General features: G+C 39.8%; 1 protein-coding gene across 1 annotated transcript in view; it reads right to left on the reverse strand.

Annotated features, from left to right (window-relative positions):
• LOC149286475 (short transient receptor potential channel 4-like) overlaps nucleotides 1–20,591 on the reverse strand; it is a 75,455-nt gene that overhangs the window by 37,201 nt on the left and 17,663 nt on the right. Inside the window, exon 3 of the mRNA XM_089493906.1 lies at nucleotides 8,207–8,537. Coding sequence (XP_089350032.1) covers nucleotides 8,207–8,537 — 331 coding nt within the window. The remainder of the gene's footprint in view (nucleotides 1–8,206; nucleotides 8,538–20,591) is intronic.

The following is a 20,591-nucleotide window of genomic DNA, read 5'->3' on the forward strand; positions in this document are numbered from 1 at the left end:
CTGTTTCGCTGGACTATTAAGGAAGGTCGTCCCCGCAGAAGTTCTTCCGCCCAAACTACCGCTACTGAGAGGGGAATTCCCGGCAGCAGCAGTCCAGGACTTAGACGATCCCAACAGTGGACAACCTCCCACCAGCTGGAGATAGATTCTGAGCGGCAGCAGCCGCGGCAAGGCACAGCACGAGACAGGAGCACAAATCAGGATAGTCAGACGAGCCAGGGGTCTGATACACGGAGCGGGTAGTCGGACGAGCCAGGGGTCTGATACACGGAGCAGGTAGTCGGACGAGTCAGGGGTCTGATACACGGAGCAGGTAGTCGGACGAGCCAGGGTTCAAAACCAGAGATAACAAGCAAAGGTACCGAATCGTGGAGCAAGGGAGAGTCAGGCAAGCCGAAGGTCAAAAACAGGACACCAGATGCACGAGCTAGATACACGAACTGAAGACCACAACAGGGTGCTTGTGAAAGGCACAGCCGGCTTTTAAAACTGGCGCCATTCCACAAGCCCCTCCCAGACCAGGACCAAAACCACGCCCCCCGCCGTCCATCAATCCTCCTGCAACGTGCAGCGTGCCCAGGAGGCGGACCGACGACCGGAGGACGGGTAAGTATACTGGCTCCGGGAACTACTGTTCCCGGGGCCGAAGCCTCCCTGTGTCCCACTACCTCGGGCGGAGGGTCGTCCGCTGTCCGGGAGGATATTTTCCCGGGACCCGCGGACAACCCTTCGCCCGCTACTAGAGCCGCGGGCGGAGGACCGACCGCCGTCCCGAACGGCCGGCGTACGGGACCCGCGGCCAGACCTCCTCCCGGCGGCGTCCGGAGCCGGGACGGAGACACTCCCGGCTGCGTCCGGAGCCGGGACGGAGACACTCCCGGCTGCGTCCGGAGCCGGGACAGTGACAGGTATATACTCTGAGTGGGTGACTGTTGCTAGTGGGGTACCACAGGGGTCAGTTTTGGGTCCTATTCTTTTTAATATATTTATTAATTACCTTGTAGAGGGATTGTATAGTAAAGTATCAATCTTTGCAGACGAAACTAAGCTCTGTAACGTGGTTAACACAATAGAGGACAGTGCACGGTTACAAATGGATCTGCATAGGTTGGAGGCTTAGGCTGGGATGTAGCAGATGAGGTTCAACACAGATACATGTAAGGTTATGCACATGGGGAAGAAAAATCCAGGCTGGGAATATGTATTAAATGGGAAAACACTGGGGACGACTGACATGGAAAAGGACTTAGGAGTTTTAGTTAACAGTAAATTTACTTGTAGCGACCAGTGTCAGGCAGCTGCTGCTAAGGCAAATAAAATTATGGTGTGCATCAAAAGGGGCATAGATGCCCACGACAAGGAAATAATTCTACCACTGTACAAGTCACTAGTCAGACCACACATGGAACACTGTGTACAGTACTGGGCACCAGTGTACAAGAAAGATATAGTGGAGCTGGAGAGGGTTCAAAGATGGGCAACCAGAGTATTAAGGGGAATGGGAGGACTACAGTACCCAGAAAGATTATCAGAATTGGGGTTATTTAGTTTGGAAAAAAGACGGTTTAGGGGGGACTTAATAACTATGTATAAATATATAAGGGGGCAGTACAGGGATCACCCCCAGGACCTATTTATACCCAGGACTGTATCTATAACAAGGGGACATCCTCTACGGCTGGAGGAAAGGTGGTTTCTACACCAGCACAGACGGGGGTTCTTTACAGTAAGAGCGGTGAGATTATAGAACTCTCTGCCAGAGGAAGTGGTAATGTTAAACTCAATAAAAGAGTTCAAAAGGAGCCTGGACGTGTTTCTTGAAAGCAATAATATTACAAGTTATGGATATTAGATTAATAGGGACAGAACGTTGATCCAGGGATTTATTCTGATTGCCATATTTGGAGTCGGGAAGGAATTTTCCCCCTGGTATGGGGCAATTGGCATCTGCTTCATAAGGGTTTTTTGCCTTCCTCTGGATCAACACAGTAGGGACACAATATGTATATAGGTTGAACTTGATGGACTTTGGTCTTTTTTCAACCTTATGAACTATGTTACTATGTTACTATGTAAGGTAATTGATATGAATAGAACTATAATAGAAAGAGTGCCATAGCACTCCACCAAATTGTGCATGGCTCCCTATGGTCTAGGTTACCATGTAGTAAGATGTGCCTTTTTATTTTTACTTCCAGAATAATCTACATGTCTGTCTTATTATCTGTGAGCATATATAGTACATAAGCAGGGTAGACAATTTGTCCTTGTAGTTAAGGGGCCAGAAAAGGAAAATAGTAGGGGTAGATTATCAGGGAATGCCTCGTTAAAGAGCCAAGTCGTTAGCTTCCATCTGAATGTAGGGAATTCTTCTGTTTTCCTAATAGGTGGAGGGAGGGTGTTCTAGTGCCATGCACCTAGTTAAGATGCTAGGTGCATGGCTTCTATGTTTTTTCCTTACAGTATGTCTTGTTTGTTGCAAGGGCAGTTGAGGAAGAGTGGATGGTAAACTTATCCTGTAATTATAATGATTTACTTTTATATAATGCCTTTTATATAATCATTGTTAGTTATTTGAAAGGTGCGCATTGCTTCACCGGTAGTCAAGGTAGTTTCCTCAGTTCAACAGATATGGAATTAAATTTGAGTTTTCCAGATTGTTGCATTTTTCTGAATTGCCTGTAGGGGGAGAACAGATAATCTAGCATGCCCTCATATAGGGCGCTGTTGTAGTCCAGCCGTGATAGGACTAGTGGTGTGGTTTTTATTTCCATGTCCTGTCTAGCAGGTTGCTATTCTGTGTAGGAAGTGTAGTGGTTTCAAAACAGTTTTCGTAGTTGCCTCGATTCAAGATTTTATTGAAAATGTGTTGTCTATTATTGCTCCTAGGTTTTGACCTGTTGAGATGGGGAGTTCTGCTGCTTGTTGGGAAGTAATACTTGATGGGTGACATCTGAAGTCTAGCGCCATCAGTTCAGTTTTATCTGGGTTGAGTTGTAGTATGTTAGCTGCCTCCAGTGAAGAATGTCTCTGGGCATGAGATAATGGTGTTGGGATGCGTTCTTTGCTATTCTGATGCTCCAAGGCATATTTAGGTGTTATCTGCATACCAGTGGAAATCTAGCTCTCTTGATCAGGTCTGCTAGTGGTTTGATGCATATGTTGAATAAGATGGGTGATAGGGAGGAATTTGGCTTTAATTTAAATTTGAAAATAGATTCAGGTTAATCAGGTTTGATGTCACAAAGGGTGTATACAAAGCTAGCTAGCTAACTTAACAATTAACTGTTAACTTCATTTAGGAATATACAGAATGCTACAGATGTACCAAAGCAAAGTCTAGGACACTTAAACAAGCTTTACCATACTATATTATATACCATAAATGCCTGGTATAACACACACTTGTTAATAATATACCTGCTTCTTCTGAAACTAAGGCTACAGTGACATTTTATATGCACGCCATTTTAGCATGTAGCCATATATAACATGTACCCACTCAGTGTCCTAAAATAAGACAACTTGTGATAATTATATGTGACATTTTACAGTATATCCTTCGTAAGCGTGTAGGATGTTAAAAAAATAAATACTGCTTTTTTAATGTGATAAAAATATTTTACTCATTGGAACTAAACAATAAGAATTCATATAAGGATGTTCCCTTCCTAACACAAACATTTAAAATTAAATATAAACTATGTTAAAAAAATAAATAAAGAAAGAATACCCATCTTTATAAAATACAGACCTGTGCCCTACACAAACTAGGTTCGGAAAGTGAATTTTTCCGCAATTCAATAGGAATGTGGATAACAATCAATACTTTTTTTACAGGGACTATACAGCTAAAAAAAAAATATATATATATATATTTTACAAAATCATCAAAATGCTCAATTTAGCATTTCAACAAATCTATCAGAGATAACACTTGGTTTATTTTAGCCTTTTCACATATTTTCAACAAACTAAAATTACCATCTAACAAGGAGATCTGTGAAGGTTGATAGTGGTACTGTTGATTCATCACAATTTTTGTAATACTCTGATTCAAATCTTTAAACCGTTACATTAAATAAGAAGACTACAGCTTAAAGACGCACAGCATGCGAAATTCACACAACCTATTATGAAGGCTTCCTATTGCGAATGCCAAACCAACATTTTCTATGGCGTTTAGATTTTCAGACATCCTTTAAGAAGCATTGAGCTCATTTTTATATACCCAAACTCATCATTATAAAGACAATATTTTAAACTTCAAGACTCATTTTTTATTGTTTTGCGATTATGCTGTTACTAAATGCTGCTGCTAAATAATTAACCACTAATGTCTAGATTCACAACAACCATAAAAATATTTCTTACAAAAAAGCAGAAAAAAATTAAAATGAAAAGGCAAAACAATTGATTACTTGACATGCACACATACCACATTTAGCAGAGGCTTTTTAAATATACATGTACATTTGTGTACATGGGAATCAGTCTTCAAGTAAGCAGACAGTATACCTCTTCCAAAGGGTGAACCTTTCAATAAAATTTTTATGCACACAGAGAAAATATGGGCAAAGACATAAGAACTTTTTGGCTCATTTTTCCCGATGTAGAGATTCACACCTTAATTAGTGCATGCAGGTTTATATTCCATCACTGTATAAGCCCCTACCACTTTTTGATGGGAGGCTGCTCTACGTATCATCTACCCTCCCAGTACAGTAAAAGCTTCTTACATTATATTTAAACTTCTGACCCTTCAGATTGGGTCTACGGCCTTTATGTATAATACAAGCCTTTTACCATTATAGTAGCCATGCTCTAATCTCTCTCCCGTATGTCAACAGTCAGAGGGTTGGCTGTGCTCCCAAATTACTTGTTGCATAATGAAGTCTACAATACGTAAGTTGACAAAAAACTGCACTAAATTTATTGTTTATGGATGTGTGCCACATCATTAATTTCTGGCCACTTTTGCTGTGGATTAACTAAGCAAGTGACCTTTTCTGTTAAAAGTCACATTAACATTAGATACATTTATGTAATGAAAGAACAGGACAGCCCAAACTCTTGGCAACTGACAAACATCAATCTCAGACAAAAAAGCTAAATTTAATTATGATTGTCAAGACTACGTCGATAACATCTAAATCACAACTGCATATTAAGGACTGCAGATTTATGGACGTATTACCAAAATTACTGACATTGTGGCAAAAAAATGTGCATTCACTAGTTACTGCGCTCATAGAAGATCCTGTGAACACAGGAGTCGCATTTTGGGACCCAGGCAGCACTTTGACAAAGCCTGTTCTTTTGGGGGCCTAAAAGAAGCCTGTTCTTTCGGGATCTTGTTACTGTATAAAAGACACCTGTCCACAGAAGCAATCAATCAAATTCCAAACTCTCCACCATGGGCAAGACCAAAGAGCTGTCCAAGGATGTTAGGGACAAGATTGTAGACCTATACAAGGCTGGAATGGGCTACAAGACCATTGACAGGCAGCTTGGTGAGAAGGTGGCAACAGTTGGTGCGATTATTCGCAAATGGAAGAAATACAAAATAACTGTAAATATCAATCAGTCTGGGGCTCCATGCAAGATCTCACCTTGTGGAGCTTCAACGATCATGATAACGCTGAGGAATCAGCCCAGAACTACATGGGAGGATCTTGTCAATTATCTTAAGGACCATGATCATCAAAAAAACAATTGATAACACACTATGCCCTGCACGACTGAAATCCTGCAGCACCCGCAAGGTCCCCTACTCAAGAAAGCACATGTACAGACCCATTTGAAGTTTGCCAATGAACATCTGAATGACTCAGAGAAGAACTGGGGGAAAGTGTTGTGGTCAGATGAGACCAAAATTTGGCATTAACTCAACTGGAGGAGGAGGAATGCTGCATATGAACCCAAGAACACCATCTTGAAACATGGAGGTGGAAACATTATGCTTTGGGGTGTTTTTCTGCTAAGGGGACAGGATAACTTCACCACATCAAAGGGACGATGGATGGGGCCCATGTACCATCCAATCTTGGGTGAGAACCTCCTTCCCTCAGCCAGGGCATTGAAAGTGGGTCCTGGATAGGTATTCCAGTATGACAATGACCCAAAACACATGCTCAAGGCAACAAAGGAGTGGCTCAAGAAGACACACATTAAGGTCCTGGAGTGACCTAGCCAGTCTCCAGACCTTAATCCTATGGGGGGAGCTGAAGGTTCGAGTTTCCACACGTCAGCCTCGAAACCTTAATGACTGGGAGAGGATCTACAAAGAGTAGCGGGACAAAATCCCTCCTAAGATGTGTGCAAACCTGGTGGCCAACTACAAGAAACATCTAAGTTCTAAGTCATGTTTTGCAAAGGGGTCAAATACTTATTTCACTGAGTAAAATGCAAATCAATTTATATATTATTTGAAAATACGTTATTCTGGATTTTCTCTCTGTCTGTTCAAATAAACCTATAGACTGATCATGTCTGTGTCAGTGGGCAAATGTACAAAATCAGCAGGGGATCAAATAATTTTTTCCTTCACAGTATGCAATGATGATGATCTTTGATGGACCATGACTTCCATCACCCTCTGGCATAATGAGAGTGACTTGAGTAGCAAAATGAGTTGTAATATACTTATGGAATGTATTATTTTCTACTTTCATTTATTTAGCACAGTTATTCAGTTTTACCCCTTCTTATGTGTGACTGTTTTATGCTATATGCTCTATACATACTACAATAGTAATAATTTTTACCTGTTATACAACATTATGGAATATGATAGTGCTATTTTTTTTAATATTTAATATTTGCAGAGTGAAAGAGAGGTAGTGTGAGTCAAGTGATTATTTCTTTATAATAAATAAATGAGTACAGATGTAGGGAATTCTCAAAAAGCACAATAAAATACCTGCAGATTTTGGTCATAAGCTCTGGAAATCATAGCTGATCCCAGGTAAGTTTGTTTAATAAATATAGACAGGAAGATGTGTTTGTCCCTCCCATATCCTCCCAGCTCCACTCCCCGTCCAGTTAAGTTCATTTGGCACATTTGAGTATATTAAACAAATGGTAATGAGTAGACTTGTGTAATAGAATTCATACAAATTGCAAATTGCGTTTTTCCTAATTTCATACAGATCTCAGAAAACGAAGTCAGAACCCCACGCAAAACCAAAGAAAACAATTCACAGGCTCTTATACTCCCACTCTCTCACTGTTGTGAATGTCTCCTTACCTTCTATGCCAGTTCTGTGTCTCACAGGTCAGCTTCTGTGTCTCACAGCTCTGCTTCCGTGTCTCGCATCTTCTTGTTATTCTCTTTTCTCTCTTCTTCCTTAGTCCGCATCTCCGCTGACGTGACCTCGAAGCTCTGCCAAATTGCCCTAAGATAACCTCGTATGAACTTCCACCAAAATAGTGGAGCTTTTGGTGACTTCCTCTCCCCTTATTGAAGGATCAGGGGAGAGGACAACACCATTTTGGCGGACGTTTGCTGGGAGGTTATGTCTGAGATGCGGACGAAGAAACAGGAAAGATAAAAAGAAGATAGGAGAGAGGAAAAACGAGAACAAGAAGATTCAGAACAAGAAGATGCGAGACACAGAAGCGGAAGTGGTCGGCAGATGAGGTATGGTGAGATTCAGAGAGCATGAGAGAGAGAGTGAAAGAAAATGAGTGTGAGAGAGTGAGAGTATAAGACAGTGTGAGTGAGAGATAATGTGGGTGTCGAGCAGCGATCTTTGTATCTGAATTTAAAACAGACCCTGATTTTTATCCTAAATGGATGGACAAAAACAGAATTTGTCCCAATCATTTTTGGCCCATTCGCACATGTTTAGTAATGAGGCTTATGTATAAAGTTTAAAAGCGATTCTTTCACCATGGCAACCAGGGGGGTGTTGCTTGGCATTTGCATATGGTTGCTATGGTGATAAACCACTTTTAACAAGAACTACTTTTTATATATCATATATAGAATTTTTTAGCTTCTAAATGGATATACAACATTCAACCATGAAATATGCAAGAAATAATTCAAAAACTAGCTTTGGCAGCTAGTTTTTTTTTTTTTGTTGTTTAATATAACTGCAACTAATGACTACATGCATTCAATAAATATTGAAGAAAAACAAAGAAACTAAACTTAAAGCATTCAACCTTTGTATTGTATTTTCTTTAGGAATGCATTTACCCAAAACCCATGGCAATATCATCCACTCAACAATGGTAGGCGCGGGTCCTTCTCGCATCTTATATTCCGTGTATTGTGATGCAAGCAAAAGAAGGAACAGAAAAGTCAAGTATGATGCAGAGTGGCATATGAATTTGATGAAAGGCTTCCTTATAAAGAGTCCCAGTGTGCTTTTTGGAGCTATCAGGTAGCATCCAGAGAAGACAGGAAAAAGAAATCCTATTATGACACACGTCACCATCTTTACTGCCCAATGTCGTCTCCTCCAGCCTGGGAATTCATCATACCAACGGGACGCAAGCAGCTGTTGACAGTTAGGCTGGGCAACAAACTAGAAAAAAAAGAAGAATTTTGTTAAAATTTTGTTAACAATATAAATGAAGTTAGAAGTATATAACGGTGTTTAACTGGTTTTATGCATACCTGGGAACTGGGTGGTCCAGCTGATGTCAGTGGCTAGCCCCACACGCAAGATGAAGCCATTTTTCTAGGGGAAGGGGGCAGGGAGTGAGGTGTGCCGCAACACCACTTCCGCGACCCAGAATTTCCCCGTGGTAACCCGGAGACCCAGAGAAGCAGTGCTTCACTCGGAGTCTCCTGGCAAAAATCCCAGAGAGTTCCCAGGTATGGTAACTCCATAAACTATCAAATATAATATAAGTAAAAAACAGAACATACCTGAAACAAGAAAGACATGGCAGGCACATTTTTCAAACATATGCTCCGTTCCTATACATCAAATTTTTATTTCTCCAAACATATTTTGTTTCATTAATCTCACAACCCTAAACATCTGTTTTCCACTTTCAACACACTTCTCTGCCCCCCCAGCACCTCCCTCACCTTCTCTCCCCAAGACCTTGCTACCCATTCCTGCCACAAGCCACCCTCAACACCCTCAGCCAACCTCAACAGCTTTAATCCAGTCACCTCTTGTACTCCAACCTGAGCAACTCTCCCCCTCGACCCTGTGCCCTCACATCTCTTTCTGGTGTCATTAATTTAACCCTAACCAATGTCTGTAACCTCTTTCTTTCCATTGGAGTATCCACATCCCCATTTAAACATGCTTTCCCACTCTAAAGAAATCTTACGTTGATCCCACATCCCCATCAAACTACCATCCAGTTTCCCCTCCCCCCTAGCATCCAAATCGCTGTAACGATTAAATTAAAATTAACTAGCTAATTTCTTTCCTCTAACTATCTGCTTGACCCTCTACAATCTAGTTTCAGTCCAAAGCATTCCACTGAGCCAACACTCACTAAAATTAGTAGTAAGCTCCTTGGGGGGTCATGTCTTACTGCTTACTGATGAGAGAATATGTTTTTTTAGGAACATTATCATGTGTACTATGTCCTATACATATATATATATATATATATATATATATATATATATATATATATATATATATATATAGTTTGGAACTCTATAGTGAGTGATGATACAGACGACATGGATCTTTATGTGCTAATCACTTCTGAACTCAGTGGCCATGCCATGCGATTGTGTATGGTCTACCACTTTACGGCTGAACTGTTGTTACTTATAGACTCTTCACAATAATAGCACTCATAGTGGACTGGGGCAAATCTACCAGGGTAGAAATTTTACAAACTGACCTGTTGCAAGGTAACAGGTAAGTTTTAATTAGACTAGTTTATTTATTTCTTTTGAAACTTAGAATAAGAACAAACATTAGTATGGGTCTTTAAAACTTTAAATTTTAAGTTTAAAATATAATTTGAACAATTAACCAGTTAAGGTAATATGTCATATTTATAAACAAGACTTTACATTTTAATTAACATACCTTACTATCACCATAGAAACAAATTGCTAAACATTAAATGTTTTGCTTCAGAATTATATTATTACTCCACAGGGCTTGTAAAAGCTCCTTTTATAAAGAGCAGTTCTGGTAAATGTTTTAAAAAAGGTCTGGAGCAACGGAATGGTTCAATGGAATGGTTCAATTAGCAGGAGCATTCCACTGGTTGCTATGGGCAAAGGACCACTTTGAAAACTTTGTAACATAATTGCCCTTCATAAATAACCCCCTATGTGTTTTTTTGTCCTACAATGTGCCATGTTTATACTAACAATGCTTAAACAAGTTAGATGTCTTCTATGTTTCAACAAGACAGCACTGAATTAGTAGTTAAGAAGGAAGCAGTTATAGCTAAAATGGACAATGGTGTGCAAACAACAATTATTTAGCACTGTGCCAGTTTTACTGCTTGCAGGTACGTGTGTGCAACATGTTTACACAAAAAGAGTTTTACTAGGATGATTCCTGTTTTTATTTTCTTTATTTTGCATCCTAGCTTTCATGTGCTCTTAATTATTGTTCATAAATACATCTTAGATCTTTTTAGTTCAAAGGAGGGGCCCTGCGGCTTGGACATCAGTGGTCACAAAACACTTTGTTGTTTATAGGGCAAATCACCCTAGGTCATCTTAAGTCACCCTATGTAGACATTTTAACTACATTTCAAGTGTTGCTGTGACAGACATATGCCCTTGCATACATAGATACAGTAAGTCACAAGTATAGACAAACACAATGACACACAAAAATGATAATATTTCATGTTTTTTTTGAACACCCATTAAACATTCAAAGACCTGGTGGAAAAGGTAAGTGAATCATGGATTTAATACCTGGTAGAACCTGAACCTCCTTTGGCAGCAATAACCTCAAACAAGCCCATTCAGTAGCTACAGATCAGACATGCACAACTTTCAGGAGGAATTTTAGACCATTCATCCTTACAGAACTGATTAAGCTCAGCATAGTCTTAGGATGCCTGGTGTTAACGTCTCTCTTGAGGTCATTCCATAGCTACTCTAGCAGGTTAAGGTCAGAGCTCTGACTGGGCCACTTCAATATTTACTTCAATGTTAGGCATTCATGCCTCACAATATTTGAGTGTTTTTTATGTCAAAGTATTTTCTAAAACACACCTCCAATCCCATTTCATTTATTGGACTTCAGGTACGATAACTTCTGTCTTAAATTAGCTTTTGTTGAAGTGATTAGCCTAGGAGCTCACATACTTTTTCCAACCCGCGCTGTGAATGTTTGAATGATATATTCAATATAGACAATAACAATACAATAATATTTGTGTTATTAGTTAACAGATTGTGTTTGTTCACTATTGTAACTTAAATTAAGAACATATCATATTTGTACACACGTTTATACATAAATGCTTTCATTCCAAAGGGTTCACTTTTTCTTGCCACTGTGTATTATATTGGCAATGTGTTTTTTGCTTCAAAATATGTACAAATCCGAACGCACAAGTTTAGTTATTATTATTATTTGTATACATGTATGTGTATTGCATCCAGAGAAGATTAGTGTTTCAGGACAGGACATACTTGTGCCCGAACCTCACAAATTTGCAGGCACTCACATGCCTTTGAAAACAACATTCCTATTTGTTATACCCTTTAATTCCACTAACCACTCTACTTGTGAATGGACACAAAAGTGTTAAACAGTGTTCAAAAAAAAAAAATCTTGGCATTTATGGAATTCATTTTTTATAATTATAAAAACTAGAGAATTGTCTTTCCTATTAATTCTAAAAATATAATTCTGTGTGAAATACCTCAGCGGTTTTTTTAATTATATAAAACCCTAATGTGAAAATGTTTATCCTATAAAATGAGCAGAAGCTGGTTTATCATTCAGTAGTTTAAACCATAGCTTGCGTTAGATTGGTGTTTTCAGCCTGCTTCTTCATAGTAACGTTTTTTAAATACCCAAAGGAAACAATTTGATTTTTGAAAATATTAGCTGTTTTATTTTTACATTTAAATTTTAAAACAATTTAAACACAAACACACTTTTGCTGTTTTTTTTAACCGTAATTTCCTTCTTTCCTGTTTAATTTGCTTGCACAAAATTATACATTGTTTATTTCAGGAAAAATTGTCCTTTCTTTGACACAGCTACTACAAATGGCGGAGAGAGTATTTGCCCTGCTTTAAAAAATGCACAATATGCCTAGGATTTTTCATAATTACAAGGATTTTCTAAATTATCAAAACCACCCACAAAAGTATATGATTCTAAAAATCAGACAATATAGGGACTTAACAAAGGTAATTCTACTTCCAAAACGATAACAAAATTAAGACAAAATGTATAGTCTACAACCCCTGATAACAGGAATACCCTATGTGTACAAGTTAAATCATAATCAAGTCAAATCAAAATAATTATCAGGGTTTTTTTTTTAACAGAAAATGAAAGAGAGACACATAACAAAAGAAACAGAGGAGTCGGTATTGCTGAATACATCTTTCTCAGAAGATTGTGAAGGTGATGGTTACTAAAAAATAGTCTACGTAAGGCATGCAATCCATCCCATGCACCTCTCACCCTTATCATGGGGGCTGAACTAGTTTTCCCTTTTCACCTTCCTGGTTCCCAAAAGTGTGTTTATGTACCCCAAAAGGGTGGGGGGAGGGGGCATAGATGGCCACCAATGGTATTTTATTTATTTATAAACCTCTCAACCTACAGGGAACAGGATTTGGGTTGAAGGGGAGCCATTGGATGAGGTCTATGCCTCCCTGGGCCTAGGAATGGGGTGAGAAGGAATTTCCTGGACCTTATACCCCTCAGTTTATTTTATAACCCTGCCACTTGTGCAGGAGGTGGGGAAAGGAGAGTGATCCTCACCTTCAACAGTTAATAGAAGCGCCTAAGCTCAACCACCAAACCTCACAAATATATATCAGAGCTTCCCAACCTCTTAGAATATAATACAGATTGCAGACAGGGCCTGTGCCTCTAGGGGGCCCGGTGTGACCCCTTGTTATTGTCTCCTCGTACCGATTCAAAATAGTTTAGAAAGGCCCCTTCAGACTTGGACCGACAGAAGCGTATTGTATACATCAGGGTTACATTAAAAATCATGATTCTCACCTACAAAGAAATTCATATCAATTCCCCTACCTACATCTCCACATTTATGTCCAAATACATACCCTCCTGGTCACCCCACTCAGCTGATGGACTTTGTCTGTCCTTTTATCTAATGTCTCTTGACTTCTCAAAGAATGCACCTATACTCCGGAATAACTCTTAGTTATCAGACTCTCCCCTTATCTAAAGTCTTTCAAAAATCCCTTAAAACCCACTTCTTCAACAAAGTCTGTGAAATGACAGGTTAAGTCCCCTCCCCCACCTACCATCACTGGTACAATTAAAACATTTGCACTTTCACATTTTATAATCTGAAGTCCAAAATGCTATGTGATGCCCTACTTGTTATGTCTGTTTACCGATTGTAGAATCTCAGGACAATATATAAATCAATTCTAACAATAATAATCAGATTAAATGTTAATGTTGAAGAAAAATCACTCTTAAAATTAAGCACAAAGCATATAGGTGATTCCTTAACAGTTAATATTTAATTTTACTTATCAAGTTTACAATGTCCTCCTAGCTTTTTAGCTGTCCTAAGTTTCATTTTCTTTTGGAAATACTGTGTCAAATCTTATTGAGGCAGATATAATTTTGGTCTTGAGTTCACTAAAATTAAAATTAAAGATCCCATGGTGATATATTATCACCATGATATTTATAATAATACCTTGCAGTATCAAATTTTACAGCTGGACAAATGGTCAGACTAGATGGGTCAAATGGTTCTGCTATAAAATTCTTTGTTTAGGATGCAAATTTAGTTCTAAGGCTGAGCGTTCCACAAAAAAAGGAAAATAACATTTTAGTTGAATAACAAAAAGTAATACCATAAACCATAATAATCAGTGATAACACATTGTTTTAAGGGAAAAAATATATTCTTTAAATAAAGGCACTGTGTTCTCAAATCACTTTAAAACCATGTTGCCCAAATATTGCTAATTGTTTTTCAAAGAAGCATGTCCTAAGTCAAACAAGCCCTCAAATTCAATTCCAGGCTTACAAAATAAAAACAAATGTTGGCAATAACCGAGAAGCATGTACTGTGAAATTGTGCTCCATCGGAGGATTAACTTTTCCCTCCAGACACCGCATCTTTAGAAAGATTATGTGATTCTGTCTTTACAAAAGCACACAGACCAGACCCTTGTTAGTTGATATCACTAGGTATTTATTCCTCAAATAGTAGATAATGTAATTGGATGTAATTGGATAACAAATCACAGCAATGAAAAACACTTTGAGTGTTTAAAAAAAAAGACAGAATGAAGTCATTAAAAAATTCTAAATTAACTTTATTATTTGGAAATTCAGTTAATGCTGGGCAATATTCATTGGTTTTTAGCTATACAAGAAAAATATTCTGCAATTGGAAGATAGCATAGCTTTGTAGCAAGAAGTTTTTTTCATACTTCAAAACGCTGAAATATTACATTGCCTATGATTAATGTTAATTTATATACTGTATCATTAACATTATTATTTATATAACTTTATAAAATATGGCTTAATAATATAAATGTTATGTTTTGATTTGGGTTGACAAATAAGGTACAAAAATAGAAAATATTGGGAAACCCAGCTATGTGCTTGGTTGAAAATTTCAGACTTAAGTCTTTATTTTCTACCTTGGATGAAGTGTTACTAAATTATTATTTTATGCACTGATTGTTTCTGACGGCTTCAGTGGTGGAATAAAGCACTACGCTTGCTTTAAGAGGCATGCATCATACATTTTCAGTGACATTTAAAAACACAATGGAGATTAATGGGTTGGAAAAGGTTGACAGTGGAGGAGCTGAATTAATATTGGACTTTTATTGTGGTAGACTAACTGATATCTGACGTGCAAAAGGAAATAAAGTAGAAATTATGTAAACATTATTTCCTTTTAATGTTCAATGTTCTCAGAACTGTTAGGGTTAAAAATTAATTTGGATTTCTTGGTAATTTAAGAAATCATCATGTATCTGCTAAGATACACAGCAATTTAATGTATGCTTTTGGAATACATCTCCACCAGCATAAATGGCCATCTGACGACAATAAACCTCTCCATTGTGTGTGTTTATGCTGTTTTTCTCCATAAACACGTTTTGTGATTTATTATTATTTTTTGCAGTTTTATTTAAAAAATATATTGCCTATATCACATAGGGCATACCTGGCAGATATTCTGAGCTTTTAGAAAGGAGGTACATAAAGGGAGGTAAGGATTTCGGTCCCAGTAGAGCAATCTACCCCTAGAAATTTTATAAGCCAGCTTAGTTTTGTTTTTTTCAACCCAAGAAAAGGTATGTTCATACCAATATACTTGTTTGTTTAATGTATCTAAATAATTTATAAAACGCACAATATGACAGTGGTTAGATGTGGACAAGTAGGTTGATGGCAAGGTACAAGCCAAAGCCTGGACTCATCAAGCTATGCCTGAGCCAAGGCAGATGTACACATTACACAGGAAAAAGTATTTATGCTGATCCTTATTGATGTAAGAGGAAACATGTAAACATGCTCAGGTCCAGCTTTCTTCCATTCTTTCACTTAGGGTCTAGCTAGGCATTAGGCTCAAGCCAGTGCTGGTTCTTCCAGCTATAATAGTATAAATACAAGTAGCAGAAGTTAACCTTATGTATTATGTTTCTTAATTGTATATCTCCCTGGGGATGCAAAGTAAATATTGTTTGTTAAAACTTTCATTTGTAACTCGTAGGTTAATAAATATTTTTTCAACTTGAGTCAAGTTACATAAAGTGTACATGCTAAATGTGTTCTTACAATCTAACAATGAAATTCCAACTGCTTACTGGTGAGTATGTATTTAGCAGGCAATCTGCTTTTTTTCATGAAATCTGGATTCAAGACAGCTCATTAAATCGAACCTTATAAGCAGTACACTTACATTCTCAAACCTGTTGTATACCCTACATATTCATGATGTTCCAAATTCCACGCTTTAGCATCTGAACTATTATTATATTACTTTTTACGTTTACATGCTCAGGTGGTGGTGCTTATATATTGTTATCTATCTACGTACATACTCTAAATGTAAATCAGATTTGTCTTTCAATTTTACTGCAGTATTGATTGAGCTTGCAATATTATTGATTAATACTGCTGTACTATTGTTATTGCTGCACGAGGATGTCATTTTAGTGTGAGATCCTGCAGATCGTTATGCTAGATACAGTTGTTGTATAACTGCATTGACTCCTCTGTGAAATTTTGTATTTGTAACAGTCTCTGTTTTGACATTTCTGCTGTTTTTCATTTAGTTGTATTTTTCTTCTTGACTGTGCAATACCAAAACGTCATTAATTTAATCTTTCTATAATAAATACACAGAGGCATGCTGGATTATAATCGCCACAGAGTTTATAAAAACACTGAGACAATTTGGTTGCATACTGAATTACTTATCTTCAATTTGGTACTCTCCATGGCAATGTTCCCTCTAATTTTTCTTAGGTGGTGTGCGCAGAAAATTTCTCTTGTGCAAAAATTTTTCCAGAGCCAAAATTTTGTGCGCACAATATGCTTCTGCAAACGTTACATTTAAATTGTTATTCTATATTTTTGGTACAGCTCGCTCATGGTTAATAACACTACATTATAGTGTGATAATGTAGTATTAGTTAGACAACAGTATTACTTACTGTAATGTTTTTTTAAAGGTGAAATTCTCACTGCATAAGTAAATTATGAGCGGATCACGAGCGGAGGCTCCAGGCCGCATAAAGGATAAAAAAAAAAATTGGGAAAAACTGTTGAGCGCAGGGGCGTACCTAGAGTATTTGGCACCTGGGGCGGATCCTGTACGTGGGACCCCCACACACACACTTTAAAACTGCATAGCTTCTATCGTTAGGCAAACATTGACAGGGGTACAGCATAACTGTTATCATTATTTACTAAGGCAGACATTGAAGGTGGTACAACATAACACCTATCACTATATACTGAGGCAGACATTGACGGTGTGTTAGGGACCAGGAACCAGACGGACACAAAACGTAAAATGCAATCACCTTTATTGTAATGACAATAGTGAACAAAGCCAAATCGTGATCCAAAAGCATATACCAAAAGACAAGCCGGGGTCAGGAACCAAGACGGGTACTCAGACAAGCCGGGGTCAGGAATACAGAGATCAGCGAAGTCAGGAACAAGCCAGGAATCAGGAGCTGGGATGGACGTCAGAGAAAGCCAGGTCATACACAGGAATTCAGGAACACAGGAACACAGCAATAGCACTTGCAGCCGGAAACAACACAAGGGCCAGGAGGAAGTGAAGTTTAGCTGCTTAAATAGCCAAAAGGGGCTGGCTGTGGGCTGGACAATGGGCTGAGTCACAGGAGTGACAGGAGTGTAGCCATGGCAACCCAGCCAGGCTGTAAGCCTCCAGCAATGCAGCAGAAAAGCAGCTAGACCATAACAGTACCTCCTCCTCAACGACCCCCTCCCCGCGGAGCAGGGCCGGGTTTGAGGGGAAAACGCGAGTGAAAGGCACGAAGGAGAGCGGGAGCATGGACATCTGAGGCTGGAACCCAAGATCTCTCCTCGGGACCGTACCCCTTCCAATGGACCAAATACTGGAGCCTCCCACGGAACCAACGAGAGTCGACTATGGAGCGGAGCTCGAACTCCTCATGATTGTCTACAGTCACCGAACGGGGGCGAGGAGTGACTGTAGTAAAACGATTACAGACCAGAGGTTTCAACAGTGAGACATGGAACACATTGTGGATGTGCATGTTAGAAGGAAGATCCAGGGCATAGGCCACAGGGTTTACCCGTCGCAGGATACGGAAGGGCCCCACATACCGGGGAGCCAGTTTCTGGGAGGGCACCCGGAGGTGGAGATTTCTGGAGGATAACCAGACCCTCTCCCCGACCTGATAGGAAGGCGCGGGTAGGCGTTTACGATTAGCCTGGAGCTCCTGACACTGTTGTGAGCGTTGAAGTGCCTCCTGAACCTGCACCCATGTGGAACGGATCTGCTGGAGATGATCCTCCAGTGCCGGAATCCCCTGGGAAGTGAAATTATCAGGAATCATGGAGGGCTGATACCCATAATTCACCATGAAAGGGGAGAACCGGGTAGAGGCCGAAACAGCACTATTATGAGCAAATTCCGCCCAGGGTAGCAGATCCGACCAGTTATTTTGGTGGTCCGAGATGTAGCACCGCAGGAATTGCTCCAAGCCCTGATTGGCCCTTTCCGCAGCCCCATTAGATTGTGGGTGGTAGGCCGAGGAGAAGGAGAGTTGGATACCCAGTTGCGCACAGAAGGCCTTCCAAAATCTCGAGACAAACTGGCTACCCCGGTCAGAAAGTAGGACTTTGGGAACCCCATGTAGCCGATAGATCTCCTTGATAAAAACTGTAGCCAACTCCTTAGCGGAAGGGAGCTTTTTGAATGGGATGCAGTGTATCATTTTAGAAAACCGGTCAACAACCATGAGGATAACTGTGTTACCGTTAGACAGCGGAAGATCGACTATGAAATCCATGGCAAGGTGAGACCATGGCCTCTCACCAGTAGGTATGGGTTGGAGAAGGCCCACTGGAAGGTGACGGGGTGATTTAGTCTGCGCGCAGACAGGACAGGCTGCTACGAAGGCAACAATATCTTTGTTAATTCCTGGCCACCAGAAGAGACGGGAAACCGACCAGAGAAGTTGGTTCCTCCCGGGATGACCTGCTGATTTAGGATTATGATAGGTGGAAAGTAACTTGGTACGCAGGTTGACAGGTACAAAACATCGCCCTGAGGGGGTTTCAGCAGGTGCATCTACCTGAGCGGCCCTTGTGTAATGTTAGGGACCAGGAACCAGACGGACACAAAACGTAAAATGCAATCACCTTTATTGTAATGACAATAGTGAACAAAGCCAAATCGTGATCCAAAAGCATATACCAAAAGACAAGCCGGGGTCAGGAACCAAGACGGGTACTCAGACAAGCCGGGGTCAGGAATACAGAGATCAGCGAAGTCAGGAACAAGCCAGGAATCAGGAGCTGGGATGGACGTCAGAGAAAGCCAGGTCATACACAGGAATTCAGGAACACAGGAACACAGCAATAGCACTTGCAGCCGGAAACAACACAAGGGCCAGGAGGAAGTGAAGTTTAGCTGCTTAAATAGCCAAAAGGGGCTGGCTGTGGGCTGGACAATGGGCTGAGTCACAGGAGTGACAGGAGTGTAGCCATGGCAACCCAGCCAGGCTGTAAGCCTCCAGCAATGCAGCAGAAAAGCAGCTAGACCATAACACGGTGGTACAACATAACACCTATCACTATATACTGAGGCAGACATTGACGGTGTTACAGCATAACTGCTATCATTATATACTGAGGCAAACATTGACGGTGGTACAGCATAACTGATATCATTATATACTGAGGCAGACATTGACAGTGGTACAACATAACACCTATCACTATATACTGAGGCAAACACTGACAGTGGTACAGCAGAACATCTATCACTATATACTGAGGCACGCACTGACGGTGGTACAGCATAACACCTATCACTATATAGAGAGGCACACATTGACCATGGTACAAGCCAGACATTGACAATAATGCAGCATAACCCCAATCACTATATACTAAGCCAAACATTGATGTGGTGTAGGCCTACCACTTTAGTGTCTGGCCTAGTATCTATATATATACACAATATATATATATATATATATATATATATATATATATATACTATATAGGGATGCACCAAAATGAAAATTCTGGACCTGAAAATTTAGCATTCACTTGACTGAAACCGAAAATGACCCCCCCACACACATTAAAAAAAAAACAAAACACTTTTATTAAAAGTAAAACCAAAATTAGACAAAAAAATCAACAACAATATATTACATATAATTAACAGCAATCACACTGGTTGCTTGGGCATGATAGGAGTGGGATTACTTACTTTTAATAAAGGTGTGGTTAACACCAAAATTGAACAAAAAAATATATAATTGCTACCAGCAATCTCATTCCTATCATGCCCAGGCAGCCAGTACATGCTGGAACCTGAGCATGATAGGAATATGATTACAGTCTCCCTATGCCATGCTATCCACCCCCACACACACTTACACATCCATGCTATCACACACACACACACTACAGCTTAACACCCATCACTCTCACACACTTACTAATTCACTCTCACAGAATGTTTTCCTACCTTTTCTGTCTCTGTCCTCCTCTTCCTTCTTCCTCTTCTATGTCCTCTCCTTCCTCTCCTTCTGGTGCAGTAAAGACTGCCTTAGGCGTTGTGGCGCCCTGTGCGGACTACTCCTCTGGCGCCCCCCCTCACTACCCCCCCTCTCTGCCCCTTCAAACTAACCCCCTCAAACTACCCCCCCTCTGCCCCTTCAAACTACACCCCCTATGCCCCTTCAA

This window comes from Sceloporus occidentalis, unplaced genomic scaffold, assembly GCF_023333645.1.
Source record: "Sceloporus occidentalis isolate IW3139 unplaced genomic scaffold, rSceOcc1.0.p SCAF_68, whole genome shotgun sequence".
In the NCBI taxonomy this organism is placed as follows: Eukaryota; Metazoa; Chordata; class Lepidosauria; order Squamata; family Phrynosomatidae; genus Sceloporus; species Sceloporus occidentalis.